Source organism: Zootoca vivipara, chromosome 2, assembly GCF_965207765.1.
Source record: "Zootoca vivipara chromosome 2, rZooViv2.hap1.1, whole genome shotgun sequence".
Classification (NCBI taxonomy): domain Eukaryota; kingdom Metazoa; phylum Chordata; class Lepidosauria; order Squamata; family Lacertidae; genus Zootoca; species Zootoca vivipara.
In genome coordinates this window covers 60,796,017-60,814,467 of record NC_142584.1, presented here as the reverse complement: position 1 = coordinate 60,814,467, position 18,451 = coordinate 60,796,017, and the positions used below count along the sequence as shown (strand labels likewise).

Here is an 18,451-nt window from a genome sequence, read left to right as displayed (position 1 = left end):
TTTTATCCTCAAGACTTGGGTCCACTGCCAGCATACAGCACTGTTGTTGCCTGAAGTGGAACCATGGGCGTAGGCAGGGGGCAGGAGGGGGCAATTTCCCCCCCCCCCAGAAGAAAAGGCTGAGGGGTGCAGGCGTGGCAGCCCCAGGCTCCCGCTCCTGGCGCGAAGCTCCAGAGGCGCGCGGGGAGCGTAAGCGGAGGAGTGCTAAGCAGGAGTGGGGAACGTAAGCGGAGGAGGCAGCCACAGGCTCGCATTCCCCGCGCGCCTCTGGAGCTTCGCGCCGGGAGCGGGAGCCTGGGGCCGCCTCCTCGGAAGAGCTGGGCGGCGCAGGCAACGTAGCCCCCACACACACATTCCCACTGTGGCCCCTCCCTCCCGCCCCTTGCCCCCCCTAATTTTTATCCTGGGTACGCCCCTGAGTGGAACCCAAATGGCATCCCCTTCGGTAGGTCCAACGCTTTACAGTGTGTTGCAGCATCGTTCAGGCACTGATTCCTGCCTTCATCCCCCCCCTCCCCATTTCCATGGTGCAATCTGATGCAGTACAATTCACTCTGATATGTAGGCGGGCTGACCCTGCTTAGATCATGTATCCTGACATAAAAAGAAATCCCTCCTCACTTTAATTCATGTTTCCTGCCGCTGCAACATTGTTCCCCTGTCCCCCTCCCCGTCCCCCACCAGCTATAAATGACATCACCTTGCCGACAAAGGTCCGTATAGTTAAAGCTATGGTTTTCCCAGTAGTGATGTATGGAAGTGAGAGTTGGACCATAAAGAAGGCTGATCGCCGAAGAATTGATGCTTTTGAATTATGGTGCTGGAGGAGACTCTTGAGAGTCCCATGGACTGCAAGAAGATCAAACCTATCCATTCTTAAGGAAATCAGCCCTGAGTGCTCCCTGGAAGGACGGATCGTGAAGCTGAGGCTCCAATACTTTGGCCACCTCATGAGAAGAGAAGAATCCTTGGAAAAGACCCTGATGTTGGGAAAGATTGAGGGCACTAGGAGAAGGGGACGACAGAGGACAAGATGGTTGGACAGTGTTCTCGAAGCTACGAACATGAGTTTGACCAAACTGCGGGAGGCAGTGCAAGACAGGAGTGCCTGGCGTGCTATGGTCCATGGGGTCACGAAGAGTCGGACACGACTAAACGACTAAACAACAACAACAGCAGAGGCTGCCATCGAAAGAACAGATTGTGTCAACACATTATTTACAGCTCGTCTCTTCACCTTTAGTGGAATATTTCCCCATAGCAGGTAAATGAAGCGAGAGATTGGATCAGTGAACGATGGGTCTAGAGCTAAACCTCTTGCCTTAAGGTGATTCAGTGGCACGAGGCCAGTGACCAAACTAGAGAGAACAGAAGAATATATAGAGGGAGCAAGGATCAACAGACATCGTCTGGTTTTCTAGTAAAACTCCTTGCTCTAGGACATGGATGGGGAACTTGTGGCCCTCCACAGGTTGTTGAACTGCAAGTCCCATAATTAGGATGCTGTTATGTCCTTAGGGCAGATCAGTCCTGGAAGTCTGAGGGAAGGATAAAGCCACTGATGCTAAGGAAATTATAGTAATCTCAAAGGATAATAAAGTTTAAAGTCTGTCAATCCTACCTCTTTGGCTGATCAGTTACCAGTGAGTAAGGATGAGGGAGAAATTGGATTCCCTTTGCATTTATAGGCAACCCTGCTTTATTTGCGCTTTCTGAAACAACACGTGAACCGAAACACAGCCTTCCCTTCAAATGCTTGTTTCTCTGAATTCTGCAATGGCATTCTTCAGCCAAATAAAGTATGCATTAAAAGCTATGCATTAGGGAAAATAACACCCAAAAGTGCAGTATAGAAGGTGAAAATTTGTGCTGCAAAAATGTGTGCATTAGAAATCTGTTCTAAAGCGCTGAATGGTCATGAGAATTTTTTAAAAAACCCACAAACTTTTGTAGAGAGTAAGAGTTGGACGAAGGGGAAACTGAGAGAATAGGAAGTTGGCCGACTTACCCATCCCTACAAGTAGGCATGTTGATCTGTCTTTCTGGCACCCTTGGATCTTATCTACTATCTGTTAGCTTGCTCATGTCAGCTTCCTCTAAAATACAGCATTGACTGGGTTTTTTCCATGTAGCGTTACTTCATTTGCGAAAGCTGAACAACAACCATGACATTTTCCAGAGCTTCTTGCAGCTGAAGATAACAAGATATGCTGCTAACCATACATGCATACATCAGGAAAGATTGAAATCTACAGCCTTCAAAATGGAGCCGATGTTTTTGCAATATAAAGTGCGTCTAAGAATGTGCATGAAGGCTACCTGCTCAAGCCTTGTTGGCATTGTTTTCAAATTAGGGACCATAGGACTGAGGAGGCACAAGTGTCACAAGGAAGAAGTAAGCATAGTTCAAAACGCTGGCTTACGATTTTTTAAATTATTACTATTAATCCTTATTTAAGGATGTAGGTGGTAGTATCACTGCTATAGGAGGCTGTTTCCCCCCTCTACCGCATTTCAAACCACATGTGGCGGCAACCAGAGGGTAGACCTTTTCTGTGGTGGCCCCCTGACTGTGGAATGTTCTCACCAGGGAAGCTCATGGCTATGTTCTACTTTCAGAGACCGTATGCCTCCGAACACCAGCACCCTGAGCTAGATGAATGAGTGGACTGACTTAGCTGCTTAAGTTCCTGTGCCCCACTGAGAGCTCTCTCAATCCTCCAGAAACTCAGCCAGATGGGAGGGGGTAGAAATAATTTATTACTATTATTATTATTATTATTATTATTATTATTATTATTATTATTCCACTCTGAAGTCTGAAATCTCCAGAGGGTGGAGGGCCTCAAATATTGCATTATTCGGTGAGATGAATGGGAAAACTTGGTGGAGGTGTCAGGGAATGAAATAAATCATTTCTGGTTAATATAAGAAGTATGGAAAACTTCCATGGTTGGGAGGCAGGAAGTGTGTGTTGTTGTTGTTTTTAATCTATGAGCTTCTTTTGCTTGTGGCATAGATTTGCTTCAGGGCAGCATCACCTTTAGAATCGGCTCACGTTGGCATGGCAGGTGAGCGTGGCACAGCATCACCTGGGCTACAGCTCTCGGATCTGACCGTGCTCTTTTTCTTTCATGGCAGGCCTGATTTATACCACATCTCGGCAGCTCGATCGCGAATACAGGGCTGAGCATATCTTAGAGGTGAGTGATGACGAAGTTGTAATTACTTTTATTTACTTGAAAGTGGTGTGTGTGTTTTTAAGTCCTCAAAGAACATTTCCTTGCAAGTCAGAGCACACCAAAGAGGAGGACTCATTCCATCAGTTCCAAATTGCTCAGGAAGATAATTGCTTGTTCTGCATTTTTGTGGGTTTGCCCCCAGTGCCAGCCTTGCTAATACCTCCTGGCTTAGCTTCTTAACTGAAAGGCTGCAGCAGGAATCTTGCCGCTAAGTCCTTGCAGAGTAAAGGGGGGGGGCAAGTGGTTTCCTGCCCCTTTTGACAAAATAGACACTTAGGGGATTTCATTACTACATGGTATTGAAATGCAGTCTCAGAGCTAAGAGGCAGTAGGTTGCAGGTTCTGAGGCATTCATAGGAGATGTTCTAGACCAGTGGTGTCCAAACATTTTTCAAAGAGGGCCAGATTTGATGAAGTGAAGGGCCATGAGGGCCGACCGAAGGGCTGACCAAAGTTGGCCTATTTTTAGAATTCAAGTTGTTGAGCTTTTTTTAGGATTAGGCCCTGCCTGTTCTACACTACATCAGTCTCAGACAGGGATAAGGGAGGAATTTGACTCCATTTGCATATGAAGGCAAATTTATCCAATCTACACTTTCCAAAACAATGAGCAAATTGAAACTCGGGCACCCTTCAAAATTCATACTCTGCTCCAGAAAAGTAATGGTACAAAAATGCACAAATTAGAGTAAAGTGTACATAAAAATGCATGTATTAGTGAAATATATTTCTTTAGCTTTGCAAAAAAAGTATTTATTCAACAATATTATGTGAAGATGTATATATTAAGAGAAATGCACACTAGAATGCTGAATTTCATTGACTTTAAGAAAAAATAATATCGCAGGCTGATGTCAGTGTGTGGGGAACTGCTCTTAAGGTTGGAAAAATGAGAAACAGAGGAAAAAACAAAATGGATTTTTTCACCCATCCTTAGTCTCAGCCAGTATGGCCAAGTGTGGTCAGGGATAATAGAAGCTGTAGTCCAAAATTTGTAGAGGGCCCTGGTTTGGAGAAGGCTGGTTTTAGAGTAAGGACTATATTTTCAGTCAGCGGTGTCTCCTGCCTATATCCTGAAGATGCTGGGGATTGAACCTGTGACCTTCTGCATGCAAGGCAGGTGCTCTACCATTGGGTTTTAGCCCATCCTCCAAAAGAAACATAAGAAGTTGCCTTAAAAAGAAAGTCAGATCACTGGGCCATGTAATGCAGTTTTGTCCATGCTGAATGACAGTGGCTCTTCAGATACAGATGCTGTACCACTGAGCTGTGGCCATTCCTCTAACCACTGTGCTGCACTCACACACAGTCTGAGAAAATAGCTCATACCAAAATCCATGGGTGCATTTCAATAAATATGTAGCACATATTCAGATTGCCAACTTTTGAAGAGTTGTCTCTGTCAGAAGGTGGAGTACTACAGAAGCTCTGTGAGAAGCAAGTACAGGCTTGGAGCCCTTTAGCAGTTTTTCTTGGGTCTGGAGCGGAGGTTGGATATATCCCAGCACACAGCATAAGATGCACCTCACCCTTTTTTCTCTTTGCCTTTACACCAAATAACTCCAAAGAAAGCAGAGGGGACTCAGACAGACTGTTTCCCGCTCACCACCACCCTTTTCCCATTCTGGCCAGCTGGCATTCTTAGTCTAAACTTACATTACCAGCTCTTGGCTGCTGCCTGAGAGAATCTGCTCCATTTTGCAGGCTAGCTTCTACAAACAGCAGCTCTTTCAGATGAGCTATATTCAGCTTGCTCCAAGATTCATTATTGGCAAGAGTCAATGCAAAAGAGAATTTGTATTGGACAGCATCTCTGAGATGACACCTTCATGAGTGGTCTCTGTTTTTTGATTCCCCAATAACTCTCCACCTAACACATGCACACCTAACTGTTTGGGTTGCAGTTCAGTGTTGTGCATGCAGAAAGTCCTCGCAACTCCACTTTCTGAAACTGGGCTGAACCACTCCCAGTCAGTGTAGACAGCACCAAGTTAGATGGACCAGTGGTCTGACTCAATGTAAGGCAGCTTCTGTAAGGTTACATCCAACTTTGCATGATGGGTCTTCTCCTCACGCAACAGGACTTCCCTCTCCTCTCCCTCCATGCTCCAAAAGGGTCCCCCAATGTACACTCAAAATCTGGAGCAGATTTTGAGGGTACACAGGGGCCCCGAGGGGAAGCAGGGCAGGTTCCATTGAGCAAGCAGAAGTCTGTTGCCTGAATGTGACAGCAGCATTGGATGCAACCCTTAACCCTCAATGTAGGCAAACCACACATTGTAACACTTCAACCACTCCCAGAAGACTTTGTCAGATAGGAGATCCTCCAGATGTTGCTGGACTACAACTCTCATCATCCCAGAGCATTGGTTATGCTTACAGGCATCATGCAACATCTGGAGGACCTTGGGTCTTCTCCTCTGCCATAGCAGGGAAACATCTGGGTTTCATGAGCATTAACTGTTTTTTTGAGGCTTCAGATCTGATACTCTGTTGGCTTTTCCTTCTAGGTCTCTGTTTCAGACAATGGGGATCCAACTCTGAAATCCACCAGTAGAGTGGTAATCCACATCACAGATGTCAATGATAATCCTCCCACATTTTCCCAGAAGTTCTTCATGGTTAATCTACCACAGAAAACAGGATCTGAGACTCCTTTGCCAGTCTACAGGATGATTGCCACAGATCGGGATGAGGGACTGAACTGCCAAGTCACTTACAGCCTTGAAGAAAACAGTGATGGAGTCTTCAGCATCCACCCAGTGACAGGCATGGTCTTCTCCAAAAAGGCTTTTCCTGTCCAGGAGTACAACATATTGACGGTGAGTGAGATATAGGAAGTTAAGGAGGATGGAGGGAGACAGTAGTTTTTTTTCTTGAGTATTTAAGGGCTTTGTAGTCAAAGAGGGTGTCCAGGTTGTTGTTGTTTAGTTGGTATACTGCCCTTCATCCATAGATCTCAGGGCAACATAATTACATCAAGAACCTGTGAAACCTATTTAGCCCAAACCTGCCATAAAACAACAGCAACACATACATTGCAGAAGACAAAATACTCCATCACCTTCTTCAGTTTGCATGGGTAGTCCAAGAGCAGTTTGGTGGGTTATCACTGGAAGCCAGTTACTGGGCAGCAGTAGCAAGAGAGGGTTGCTATTTTCAAGCCCTCCTTATGAACTTCCTGGAGGCATCTTAGCTGACCACTGCGGGCAGCAGGACACTTGACTAGATGGTCAGGTCCAGCAGGGGTCTTCTTATTTTCCTCTGTATGTTGAGCAACAAGCTCTGCAGGGTACAGAGTCAGACCAGAGTAGGCAGCTTTACATATGCCAAAGAAATCCTATAGAACTCTTGTATTGCACGAACCCTGCTAAGTTAACAGGGGCAAGCAAATGGATGCCATTCAGGTGTACACTTTATCTACCAGCTGAAGGAAGGCAAAGGCAACTGCAGGCTGCCCACTTTGTGGTGCTTCTGGCAATAGAACCACGAAAGGTCCGATTGTCCTATTAGGTTCACTCGGAACATTGGCAAGAGCGACTTTGGTTTCCACTGCATGTAAGCTGGTGTCTCTCTTGGCAGCTCAAGGCTACTGATGGCGGCAGCCCACCACTCTCTTCCAGCGTGAGGCTGCATGTCAACTGGATCCCTAAGCCCCTCCCGTCCTCAGAGCCTCTGACTTTTGATGAGCCTCATTTCAACTTTGCTGTCATGGAAACAGACCCAGTGAACCACATGGTGGGAGTGATCAGCGTGGAGGCTGGGCTCGGCCAACTCTGGTTTAATATCACAGGTGAGTGGCATGCGGCTGGGAAATGAGCTCTGAGGGTGACTCTGGGCTGACAAAATGCTGCCTCGGTTCCCCAGATATTTGGCACACACATGCCCCGAGCGAACAAAGGCTGTTTATTTTAGATGGCAGGCACATTAGAGTCAAGGCCTTGGCGCTGGCAAGGAGCAGCATTGAGGCTGACTCAAGCAGTTGTCCCACAAAAAGCATTGTGCAGGTTTTGCATTACCTACCCATCGCACTTTGCGAAATGGCATTTCTGGCACTCTCCCAACCTTAAATGAAAATTCTTGTGTTGCAAACGGGCAAAAACACATCTTTGCAGCTCACAGGAAATATGTGGTAATCATAACTATTCCCCACAGCAATAAAAACAAACCAACAGGAGAGAGAGAGGGAGAAACCACAAGGGGTTTTGAAAGTCCTTAAATGTTAAGTTGGTAGGGAGCTGCTATGAATGCCCTTGATAAAAAATCTATTATGTTTATTTCTATTATTCTCTAATTCCCCCCATTAGTTGGACATGTCCTATGCTTTCATTGTGTATAAGGATGTCTAAAGATACAAATCTCATCTGTATATTTTTGCAAGAGTTAAGAGAGACTCATTCTAGTTAGATATTCCAGTGTAATGATCAATGCATTTTTGTTGTTGTTGTTGGAGATATGGACCTCTCTGGGATTAATAATTGGGACACTGGTGGGTGTCCACTGTGGTCCTATTTCCATCTTCAAGAACTCATAGTTCTGAAGGGGGTTTACCTTTTTTATAGTATATTGCAACATCTGTAAGATGTTCCCCAGGTTCATGTAGGTTTTCATGCACATTTAATGGTAGAATTTCAGGAATGCATAGATTTTTGAAATAATTATTAGGTGCTAAGATCATTTCATTTCATTTCATTTGGATCCTGTGCATCTGACTGATCTTTGATGTATCTTTCAGCTGTATTGATCTGTGGGTGCGCAATTCCTATTTCCTGGCGTTACATTGCAGAGTTAAGGTTTACTTTGGGGCTTGGGGGTTTTGTTTGTTGGTTTGTTTTTGTTTTGAGTGAAGCCATTCCTGAAGGCTGATAGTTTGCAGACCTGCAAGAATTGTCCTTCTCAGGGCACCTCCAAGGAATGCTTCTGTGCCTGGTGCAGTTGGGCATGGATAATGGAGTACAAATACAATGAAGGCAGGACAAGAATCAACACAGTACAGAATTGACAATGCTTGAGGAAAGTTTACTTTTCTGTGGGACAGTCTGCCCGCATTGTGTCCCTTTGCAGGTATTTTCTTTGGAATTTAATCTCAGTATTTATCTATTCTCCTAAATCAGACACTGTTTACAATATGGGATATCAACCTCCTGCACAAAGTGACTCCGGCCAATCCTTTGCCCTGAATCATTACCCTGGTTGGCTAGCATACTCAAGCTAGCATTGGCGGAGGTTTTTTTTGTTGTTCTTTTTTAATCCTTTTCTATTTTACAAATTGTGTTTTACACCCCTCCATTCTTCCAAGGAGCTCAGATTGGGATGATATGCATGATATGTGGCTCTTTTTATCTACACAAGAAGGAAGCAGAATGCAGCCTTCTGCTTTAGACAGTGGGAAAAAGTGGTATATGGGGCTCCTCTGTAGGGATGGGGAATCAACAGCATCTGGAGGACCATTAGATCCCTAGCCCTGGTCTGTTTCTGCAACTGTTCAATTAGCATTATAGAATTGTAGAGCTGGAAGGGACCACAGGATTCGTCTAGTCCAACCCCTTGCAATGCAGGAACTTTTTGCCCAGCGTGGGGCTCAAACCCATGACCCTGTGTCTCATGAGCTCCCAACTGAGCTATCCCAGGATGATTAGGCTTCCCCAGAAAGTGTGGACTTTCCCTAGTGTCACAGCAGAGGACATTGTGAGTTCACACATAGAGCTGCCCTTGAGTTCCAAGCCAAAAGTTTCTCTTGGCGCTATAATGCCCTTCCCTTCCAAGTGATTTATAATGCAAGTCAGACAATGTCCGCACCTGTCTGCTCAAATAGTTCTACATGTTCATTTTCTTCCAGACATCATCTGGCCCCATCCCTTTTCTTTTTGCTCCTTTTCTATAAAGACACTGTTTCTTTAAAATTTTGGTGCCTCCCATTCACTCTCATTTTCATTCCTGGCTCTTCCTAAATCACTTCAGTAGAGTCAAACACATTTTCCCTTAGGGACATATTTTTCTGAGTACTCAGACCAAAGATTCTTTCCCAGACCCCCCATTAATGGTTGTTGGAACTGCTATTGTGGGATAGGCTTTTGTGAGTGTAACAGGCCCTAACTGGCCATTACCCATGAGATCGCTGATGACCACCAGTGCCTCACCACCTCTGTCTTTCTCTGCCATTTTCTCTACTCGTCTCATTTTATTTGAAACATAGTTTTTTTAATAAAAAAAATTGGAGGCTTACTACTTTCTCCAATACCACCCAAGCCAAGAGTGCTCACGTATCAAGTCAGGTGGCTTTTACGAGCAGGGCTACACTATGTACTCTATATAGTTTTGCTCCACCATTTCAGGAACTCATACAACAGCATCTTAGTTTCCCCTTGTTATCTGTGAAACTGTTTCTGTTATCACAGAAACCACAGCTTCTTGAAAATGGCCATAGTTCCTATCTCACCTGCATCAAGGCTGCCCTCTATCCATGACACAATAGATCCATGGCGACCCTCCATCATAGCCTCCCAGTTCCTGCTGTTCTGCTTCAAGGAACTCTACTTCCAGATCTCTGGAACACAAATAGGGCCATAGGAAGTTTCCCTGTAATGTGTCAGGCTATTGGTCCAGCTAGCTCAGCATTGCCTATATTGACTCGCAGCATCTCTCTGGGCTTTCAGGCAGGGGATCTCTCCAAGCCCTACCTGGAGATGTCAGGGATTGAACCTGGGGCTTTCTGCATGCAAAGCAGATGCTCTACCACTGAGCTGTGGCCCTTCCCCAATGCCATTTTTGTAGCTAGGTGTGTGGTTTCCCTTTACCCAGTTACAAATCATAGGATCATAGATTTGGAAAGGACCCCAAGGGTCATCTAGTCCAAGCCACTGAAATGGAGGAATCTCAACTAAAGCACCCTCCACAGCAGGAGAAAACAAGCTTGTTCCCTCTTCCACGTGACAGTCCTTGAGATACTTGAAGATGGCTATCATATCTGCTCTCAGTCTCCTCTTTTCCAGGCTAAACATGCCCAGCTCCCTCAACCGTTCCTCATTAGGCTTGGTTTACAGACCTTGATCATCTTGGTTGGAAGGGATATTTGTCAAGACTGCAGTATGGACTATCACTGCCATTCCGATCATGATCCCCCTCCCACCTCAACATATGCCTGCAATTTTTTTGGGGGGTAGCTGTAGAGGAAATGCTATTTGGAAATGGAAGGATTAACACAACAGAGTTGATTCCCAGAGAAGAGAGGTGGACTATGGTGGACAAGATAGAGCAGTCTATACAGGCCTTATGTGGCAGGAAAAGCTGTGAAATAGTGGTGGGGAGATTGTGCAGCTATCCCATTGTGTTGAAAAGTTATATTTTCTAAGCTCTGGGGAGGGGGGGAGGCAAAGAAAGGAGAAAAGGGGAGGGTGTTTCACTCATGATGTCATGCAGATGTCAGGGAACACAGCATCACTATTCCACAAGATGATGCCTAGTGTGGGAGCAGGATACATTCTCTAATTCACACAAAGAGCTCTCTCTAAGAAACCTTGCTTGGAGAATAACCCATAACTATAGTATAAAACAGTGTTTCTCAACCTTGGGTCCCCAGCTTTTGCTGGACTACAATTCCCATAATTCCTAGCTAGCAGGACCAGTGGTTAGGGATGATAGGAGTTGTAGTCCAACAACAGCTGGGGACCCAAGGTTGAGAAACATTGGTATATAGGCACCCTTACACAACTTGTGACTCTCCAAGCTGAAAGCAGCCCACCAAATGGGTATTGTGGCCTGTCAGGTAACCTCACAATTTTGCAGCCTCTGCTTGGTCACTATTGTTGGTGGTGAGCTGTATTTCATTTGGTAGGCCGCAGTTTGCTCAAGCCAGAATCACTGGCTTCTGACTACCTTTCATCATCTATGCAGCCTGCTCTTTAGCTTTATGGACTATTGGAGAATAAAGCTGCGGGTTTTTCTGCCTTATTTCAGTCTTCAGGTGCTAAATGTGCATTATTTAAGTCCTTGTCCAATTGTAACTAATGGTGGGGAAATGAATAAGAACTCTGCAGTGGCTTCCGAAACATGTTCTTGTGGAGTTGCTTGCTCCACTGCAAATCTTACAGATGTTTGTCCTTGCCCAGGACTCATCCATGAATCGGAGCAAGTCTCAACAGAGAGAGGGGAACTGGTTTAAGCATCACACCTTGAAGCAAAGCCAGCAAATGTCCTCTCCCCTGCCAATTTCTCCAGATATCCCTTCTTTTCAACAGAACATGCCCTTCTGTGTCCCACTGGTTAATTTCAGCTCCCTTCACCTTGTATAGCATTTCAACAACAAACTAGGCATTATTGTGCACTTAAGCCTATGCAAAACTAAAGGAAAATAAACAAAGATGCAATGAGGACAATAGAAGCCTTTCAGAGAGGTTTTCCACCCACCTTTTTTACTATTCTGCTGCCTGCCTCTGGATATATTTTATTTGTTGCAAATGCTACCAGCTGCAAGGATACTTTCCCCCTCTTGGACCCCTGCCTGCCTGGGTAGATGCTGTTACTCAGACACCTGGCCTCCTCCGTCATAACTCCTACCCTATCTACTTAAGTTATCTCTTCCCTCTAAGGTGGTGATGATGACATGGATTTTGACATCGAGAAGAGCACTGGCAGCATTGTTATTGCGAGAACCCTGGATGCAAAGAAAAGATCAAACTACAACCTCACAGTGGAGGTCACTGATGGATCGAGCCTCATCAAGACACAGGTGAGCATCTGCAAAGCCCTGTCCAAACCCTTCTGCATTCTCAGGGAGAGTTTGGATAAGAACTTAGGATAAGAACATACACAGATAGAGTTCTCTCAAAAAATTATTTTGCCAAAATGCTAGAAATTCATGATTCAGTTGAATTTGCATAAGACTGGGGGATAAGGGGCTCCCAATTTGGCCTGTGTAGATTAGCTGCAGGAAAATGGCATCGTCTTTCATGCGAGCTCACTTGGGGAACACCCTAAACTCAATGCTCAAATTCTTCTCAATGGCCTATTTAGGGTAGCACAGCGAAAAAATAAAGATAAGAACACTTACGAAAGGTGTCACTTTTTCTTAAATTCCTTCCTCTGCAGATCCTGGCCAACTGTGGTACTTGGAGACTCAGGGGCCCAGTTTGCATGCAAAGCTAAGCCTAACCACTGCTTAATGTAAATGAGCAAACATGCAGTCTGTCAGAGAGGAGATTACGGTCCCTTTCCTCTTACCTGGTCATTGTGCTGCTGTGTTGAGCTGTACTAAGCCATCTCCAGAAGCTTCCACAGAAGCTTTGCATGCAGAAGGTCCCAGGTTCAATCCCTGATATTTCTGGATAGGGCTGGGATAGACCGCTGCCTGAAGCCCTGGAGAGCTGCTGCCTGTCAATGTAGACAGTACTGAGCTAGATGGGCCAATGGTTTCACTCAGCATAAGGTAGCTTCCTATGTTAAAAGGGTGAGCTGATGACAGTCTCCTGCACCACATCAGTTTTGACCCAAAACAATGAAGGGCTTATTCATTCACACAGATCAACCGCATCGTCCATGACACTATATTTCAGCACATCTCCACTTGAAAGACACAGATATGTATTGAGATAATTATGGCAGGCATTTGAGATTGATGAGTATTCTTCCCTGTGTGGCCAGGATGAGAGGAACTGAATCCTGAATCTGAATCATGGTGAAGCGGAAGCCCTGAGGCTTCCTAAGTTCGTTAAATTGGCAAGTTCATTACCAATCCCTGGCAACTCCAGGGAGGCCTGGGAGAGAACGCTCCCAGAGAGCTGCTGTCGGTCTATGTAGCCAATACTGAGTTAGCTGGACCAATTGTCTGACAGCTAACTCTGTCAGGCAGATTTCTATGTTTCAGGGTGTGAGCAGTCAGAATAATTCTGCATTTAATGCAATTGCCTGTTGCACATAAGTGACAGCATTTGCAAGACCTATATTAGCAAGTCCAAGAGAAAGGTGAGGACCAAAAGTGGTTCCACCAATTCCCCTCTTTCCTTTGCACATGTCAATGCAAGATCTGAAGGCGTGTCTAAACTGTTTTGATACTGGTTTAGCTGTCAGTGTCTCTTTGAAGCAATCTGGGAATTGTAACTTTTGTCAAGATACTGGGAATTATTTGCTCTAGATCTGTGATCTCTGTTGTTCAGGGGATCTTTGGCTAGTAGCCATGACAGCTAATGAGTTCAAAAGTGACCTGATATTAAAAGTGTAGACATGCATTTTGTCTCCCAACAGGTAGGTAGCCAACAAGCGCATATGGGAAAACTAGGTTTTTAGCAGGGAATTAATCTGATAATTGTTTTCCTGGTAGCCACTAAAGTTATGTGAAACCTAGGAGATGGTGGGAAGCAGATGCTGAGGGTGCTATTTCAGTGTGACTCAGTAGTAGATTGATGGTGTTTTCAATGTCTTTATAACATTGTTCTGCTGCCACTAAGAGTCATCTTCTGACACCTTGGCTGACATGCAATCCCGGCCTCCAGGAACTTTTTTTCTGTTTACTTTGGCACTGACAATCACTGCTGGGTATGTTGGTGAACCTGCTCTTGCAAAATCGTGGCAAGTTGGATTTCATTGAAGAAAGCAGGCGATTGAATCAGGTCATCTCCTTCCAAGATGCGGTTTGCGATGAAAAACAATTGGCTCTAATAGACAGAGATTGCCAAATTCTCTTTGCAACATTTGACAGCGGGCTTAGGGGTGGGTTTATTTTTTCCTGTTACAAATACGTTTCCAGGCTCTTGCAAATACGTTTCCAGGCTGCTTCTAATATATTGTACACTTTCCCCACCATGTCATTCCTGTCCTTATTCTGTTAGTTTCCTGGAATGAAATAAGCAAAACGGCAACTACGCCAAATAAGTTTATAATTCCAGTGCTTGTTTCAAAACAGTATGTACATCCAGTGCTGCTAAACTGATTCTCGCCAAACATTAATGGTGTCTGAGTTTTTCGGTCCCCCTTGCTGTTGCTTATCCTTATCCTTCACCTTCATAATCCTCAGCCTCATTTGCCTACACTTCAATTTGATTGGCTGGGATTTCCCATGCCATTTTAGGAGCATCAGAAGCTACCTTATGCAGTGTCCATCTATTTCAGTATTGTCTACACTGATAGGCAACAGCTCTCCAAGGTTTCAGATGGGACATTCCCAGTCCTGGAGATGGCAGGAATCGAACCTGGGAAATTCTGCATGCAAGGCAGATGCTCTAGCACTGAGCTGCAGTCCTTTCTCTATGAATTCATCACTTCAGATATAGTGTCATCTCGTTCAAGCTGGGCACCCTGGTAGAGCCCACTACTGACACCTGCCCTGTGCCCCCGTGATGTTCTATTCCAGATAGGCACCACAAGCAGCATATGTATCAGCTGGGTCTCACTGCAATTTTAATTCCTCTCCATGCCCCTGAAGTACTGTCACTCTGGGACATGGTGGGGAATGAAAACAGTGACCCTATCCACCCTGTCACCTGGTGCCACTGCCATGTAAGCCCACATAAGAACATGGGAAGAACCTGCTGGATCAGGCCAATGGCTCATCTCATCCAGCATCCTGTTCTCACAGTGGCCAACCAGATGCCTTTGGGAAACCAGCAGGGAGGGCATGTCCAGAACAGAAGTTATCCACCAAAGACCTCAAGCCTAGAACTGGACTCACATCAAGTCATTGACAAAAATCGCATAAAAGCTCTCTGGAACACATGCTTTGGATATGCATTTATGCACATGGCAGGGAGCACACGTCCAAAGCCTGCTAATTCTGGCATGCTGAATACACTTCCAAAGCTACAAAAAATAACTGCGATAGAGTTTTCTGTCAAAATTGTTGTGCTTGTCTAAGAATTAATCTCATCATTCCAGCCCCTACCCTGCCTTCTTTCTTATATATGTTCTCCCCACACTCTTGCAGGCCTATATCCGTGTGATTGACATTAACCAGCATTCCCCCAAGTTCTTGGAGTATCAATATGAGGCTCACATTCCAGAAGACACGCCTCCCGGGACAGAAATCGCCTGGGTCCGTGCAACAGACCAGGACCATGGGAAAGGACTGCTCTACACCCTTCAGAGCAGCGTGGATCCCAGAAGCATGAAGCTTTTTCAGATGGACCCAAGCAGTGGCACACTCATGATGGCGGCAGCACTTGATTTGCAATCCATGTCACTGCACACCTTGACAGTCATGGTATGGGAATCACAGGAAAGCAACTTGTATACTTATTTAATTTATATCCAACTCTATCTCATGGGCTTGGAGTGCCTTACAGCAGTTTTTCTCAGTTTCACTCAACATGTACCATATTTTTCGTGCCATAGGATGCACCTGACCATAGGACGCACCTAGTTTTTTTTAAGAGTAGGAAAACAAAGAAAAAAATATTTTGCTTTCTTGAATTGTCCTAGGCATAGCAGCCAACTCCTAGAGGCCTAGGTGCCTTTGCCCCCCTCCCCCATTAAATATTTGAGGAAGCTTTTTTGCAAAGGGGGAAAGCTCCATTTTTTGAGGATCAGCTCAAAGATGTGCAGGGTTTTTTTGCAAATGGGAAAAGCCCCGTTTGGGGGGGGGGGTCAGCTCACAGTTGTGCATCTTTTTTGCAAAGGGGGAGAGCTCCATTTTTTAGGATCAGCTTAAAGTTGTTGAGCTTACCTTGCAAAGCGAAAAATCCTGTTTTTATGGGGTTCAACTCACAGTTCTGCAGCTTCTCTAGGAAAGGAAAGGGACCCATTTCTACAGTTTCCAGACAAATAATCTAATCAGCCAGTCACATGTAGCTGGGAAAACAAGCAGCCTCTCTCTGCAGACAACAATTGAGGCCTGGGCAAGGGGCCTGGGCGGGCCGGGAAGGGAGCTAGCTGCCTTATCTCCCTCCCTGATCTCTTGCAATCAGCTGCTGAGTGGGTCTTTTCAACACGCTCTTCTCCTCTTGTTAGCCTTTAGCTCTTTCTTTTTTTTAAAAAAAAAGGCACGATCTGCCTTTTGCCCCTGGGCAATTTGGCTCCAGGGACCATGCATTCACTCCATAAGACGCACAGACATTCCCTCTTACTTTTTAGGAGGAAAAAAGTGTGTCTTGTGGAGTGAAAAATGTGGTACTTGTTGCCGTGCACAGCTAGATGTCGTGCCAGGGTTCAATGACCGAAACACAAAGATAGTATTATGGGTTAAGCAAGGCCATTACTTTATTGGTTGCAGTCAATATATTGGAGTGGGGTGGGGTAAGTATCTGTCTGCAGGGAAGAACAGCCCACCACCACCCTGCCCAACTGCTGAAGCCACCATGCAGGAGATGCCACCGAGATGGCAACCTGGGGTATGTGCCAATATATGGCAGTTGGTCATGGCCCCCCAAGCTAGGTTGAAGACCTTTAAGCACCACGCCCAATACCCCTTATGGTAGCCCCCCATAAGTTATGGATCCCCCCAATGCCCTTCTCTGCCAAAAATGTGACAGTAAGGAATCATACACAAACATATACTCTTGCTATGGGAAAGGCAATAAGCCATGGGCCAATTGTGACCTTTTCAACCAGTGACCAAAGAACATCCTGAAACTGTGGGAGGGAGGGTGGGGAAGTTGGGGATGACACTGAGTGCTGAAGCCACAGCCCAGGCCTCCTATTTATATCCACCTCCAACAAGGCTTCCCTCTGTTCCACACTCAAGCCCTGCCCACCCCCCACCCCGAAGTAAAATGGAGGCTCTTATTGGCTCCTGAGGTTGAGCTCCAATTGGGACATGGTGCAACAGCACCAACCAACCAGATGGCTGTGGTCGCCCCTGTCTTCCACCATGTAAGTGCAAATAGAACAGAACAGCAGTGAACTGGGAGTTGATGCACTTGCAGGGCAGGAGCCTTTTTCTGTTGCTGTTGCATGCAGTTACTCCTTGGAATCAGGGGATTGAGATGTGCCTCACGGCTTCATCCAAATGAATGAGAGTGGTTGCAAAGCCAAGTCCATACTGGCCCTTTCCCCCCAGGTCCATTTGGCATTCTGCAGCTGGGAAGTGTCATATTGCAACGAATGCCTTCTTTTCTCTAAGATTGTCCTTCGTGTGTCCACCTGTTCTGCCACTTAGGTGCGAGACCAGGAAGTCCCGGTCAAGCGAGACTTTGCCAGAATTGTCATCCATGTAGAGGACTGCAACAGCCACCCTCCCCAGTTCTCCAGCCTCCATTACAAGGCAGAAGTTCTGGATGCAGCCCCAATAGGCACAGAGGTTGTGCAAGTCCGAGCCCTGGATCAAGACCGAGGGGTTAATGCTGAAATCCACTACTGCCTTGAGGCAGGTAAGGGACTCAAGCAATTTATAGCTGCCTATGAATGCAAGTGTTTCCCTGAATACTGAGTGTAATGGCATGTGCTAGCTAAATATGGTTTCCCCCCCAGTTTACTACAAATGCAAGACTAATAGGAGCAAGACAATTACATGAACTGGAGTGGACTGGCATATGAATGTGCTGGTTGACCTCTGTGAGAACAAGATGCTAGTCTAGATGGACCTGATTCTGCAGGATTTGTGTCCTTTCTCAGCTCCTATCCTTTCACTTTCCATCTTGTGAGCTGAGGACAGTGCCTCTGGTTTCCCCAAGTCTAACCACAGGCTCCAAATTCATTGACCACATTTCCCTTGTATTAGTAGGCAGGACCATCATCAAGTCAAGAGTCAGATGGTTGTGCATCTGCCAAAGGCACACACCACAGGTGGAAGCCCACCAGCAAGACCTGCTCTTTCTCGTCACCATTGCAAACCTGCTTGTTTACCTGCCTCTCATTCAGGCCTAAACTACAGGAATTGTAAGAAAGAGGAGCAGTAGCTGCCACTGCTTACTTGCTCCTTGGCTCTCTGCCTGGTAAAGCAAAAAAGCACAAAAAGGCTGAGTTAAAAATTCAGTTTATATGACTAATAGTGTATTCAGCATCAAATGCTAATGAGCAATAAAAAGGCGTTTCCAAATATATCCTTCATCAGTGTATATACATATTGCTGTAAAGCCAAACACACAAAACAATAATTCATATTGGTTCAATATACCATCTATAAACATTTTAAAACCATAAGGCTATACTGCTTTAAATAACCAATTCCATTAATACAATAAATGTTATATCAAAAATACTCAAAAAGCTACTATAGCCCTAATTTAATCACTTGAGATAACAAGGCACATAAATAATTGTTGCTTACCAATCTTATGAGGCTT

At 45.4% G+C, this 18,451-nt stretch overlaps 1 protein-coding gene across 2 annotated transcripts in view; it reads left to right on the top strand.

The window, feature by feature from the left end:
* Positions 1–18,451, top strand: part of FAT2 (FAT atypical cadherin 2) — a 105,616-nt gene that overhangs the window by 50,429 nt on the left and 36,736 nt on the right. For both annotated transcript variants that reach the window (XM_035105703.3, XM_035105701.3), the window contains exons 4-9: positions 3,142–3,203; positions 5,753–6,064; positions 6,825–7,035; positions 11,831–11,970; positions 15,157–15,432; positions 17,326–17,536. In XM_035105703.3, the coding sequence (XP_034961594.3) occupies positions 3,142–3,203; positions 5,753–6,064; positions 6,825–7,035; positions 11,831–11,970; positions 15,157–15,432; positions 17,326–17,536 (1,212 nt within the window). The remainder of the gene's footprint in view (positions 1–3,141; positions 3,204–5,752; positions 6,065–6,824; positions 7,036–11,830; positions 11,971–15,156; positions 15,433–17,325; positions 17,537–18,451) is intronic.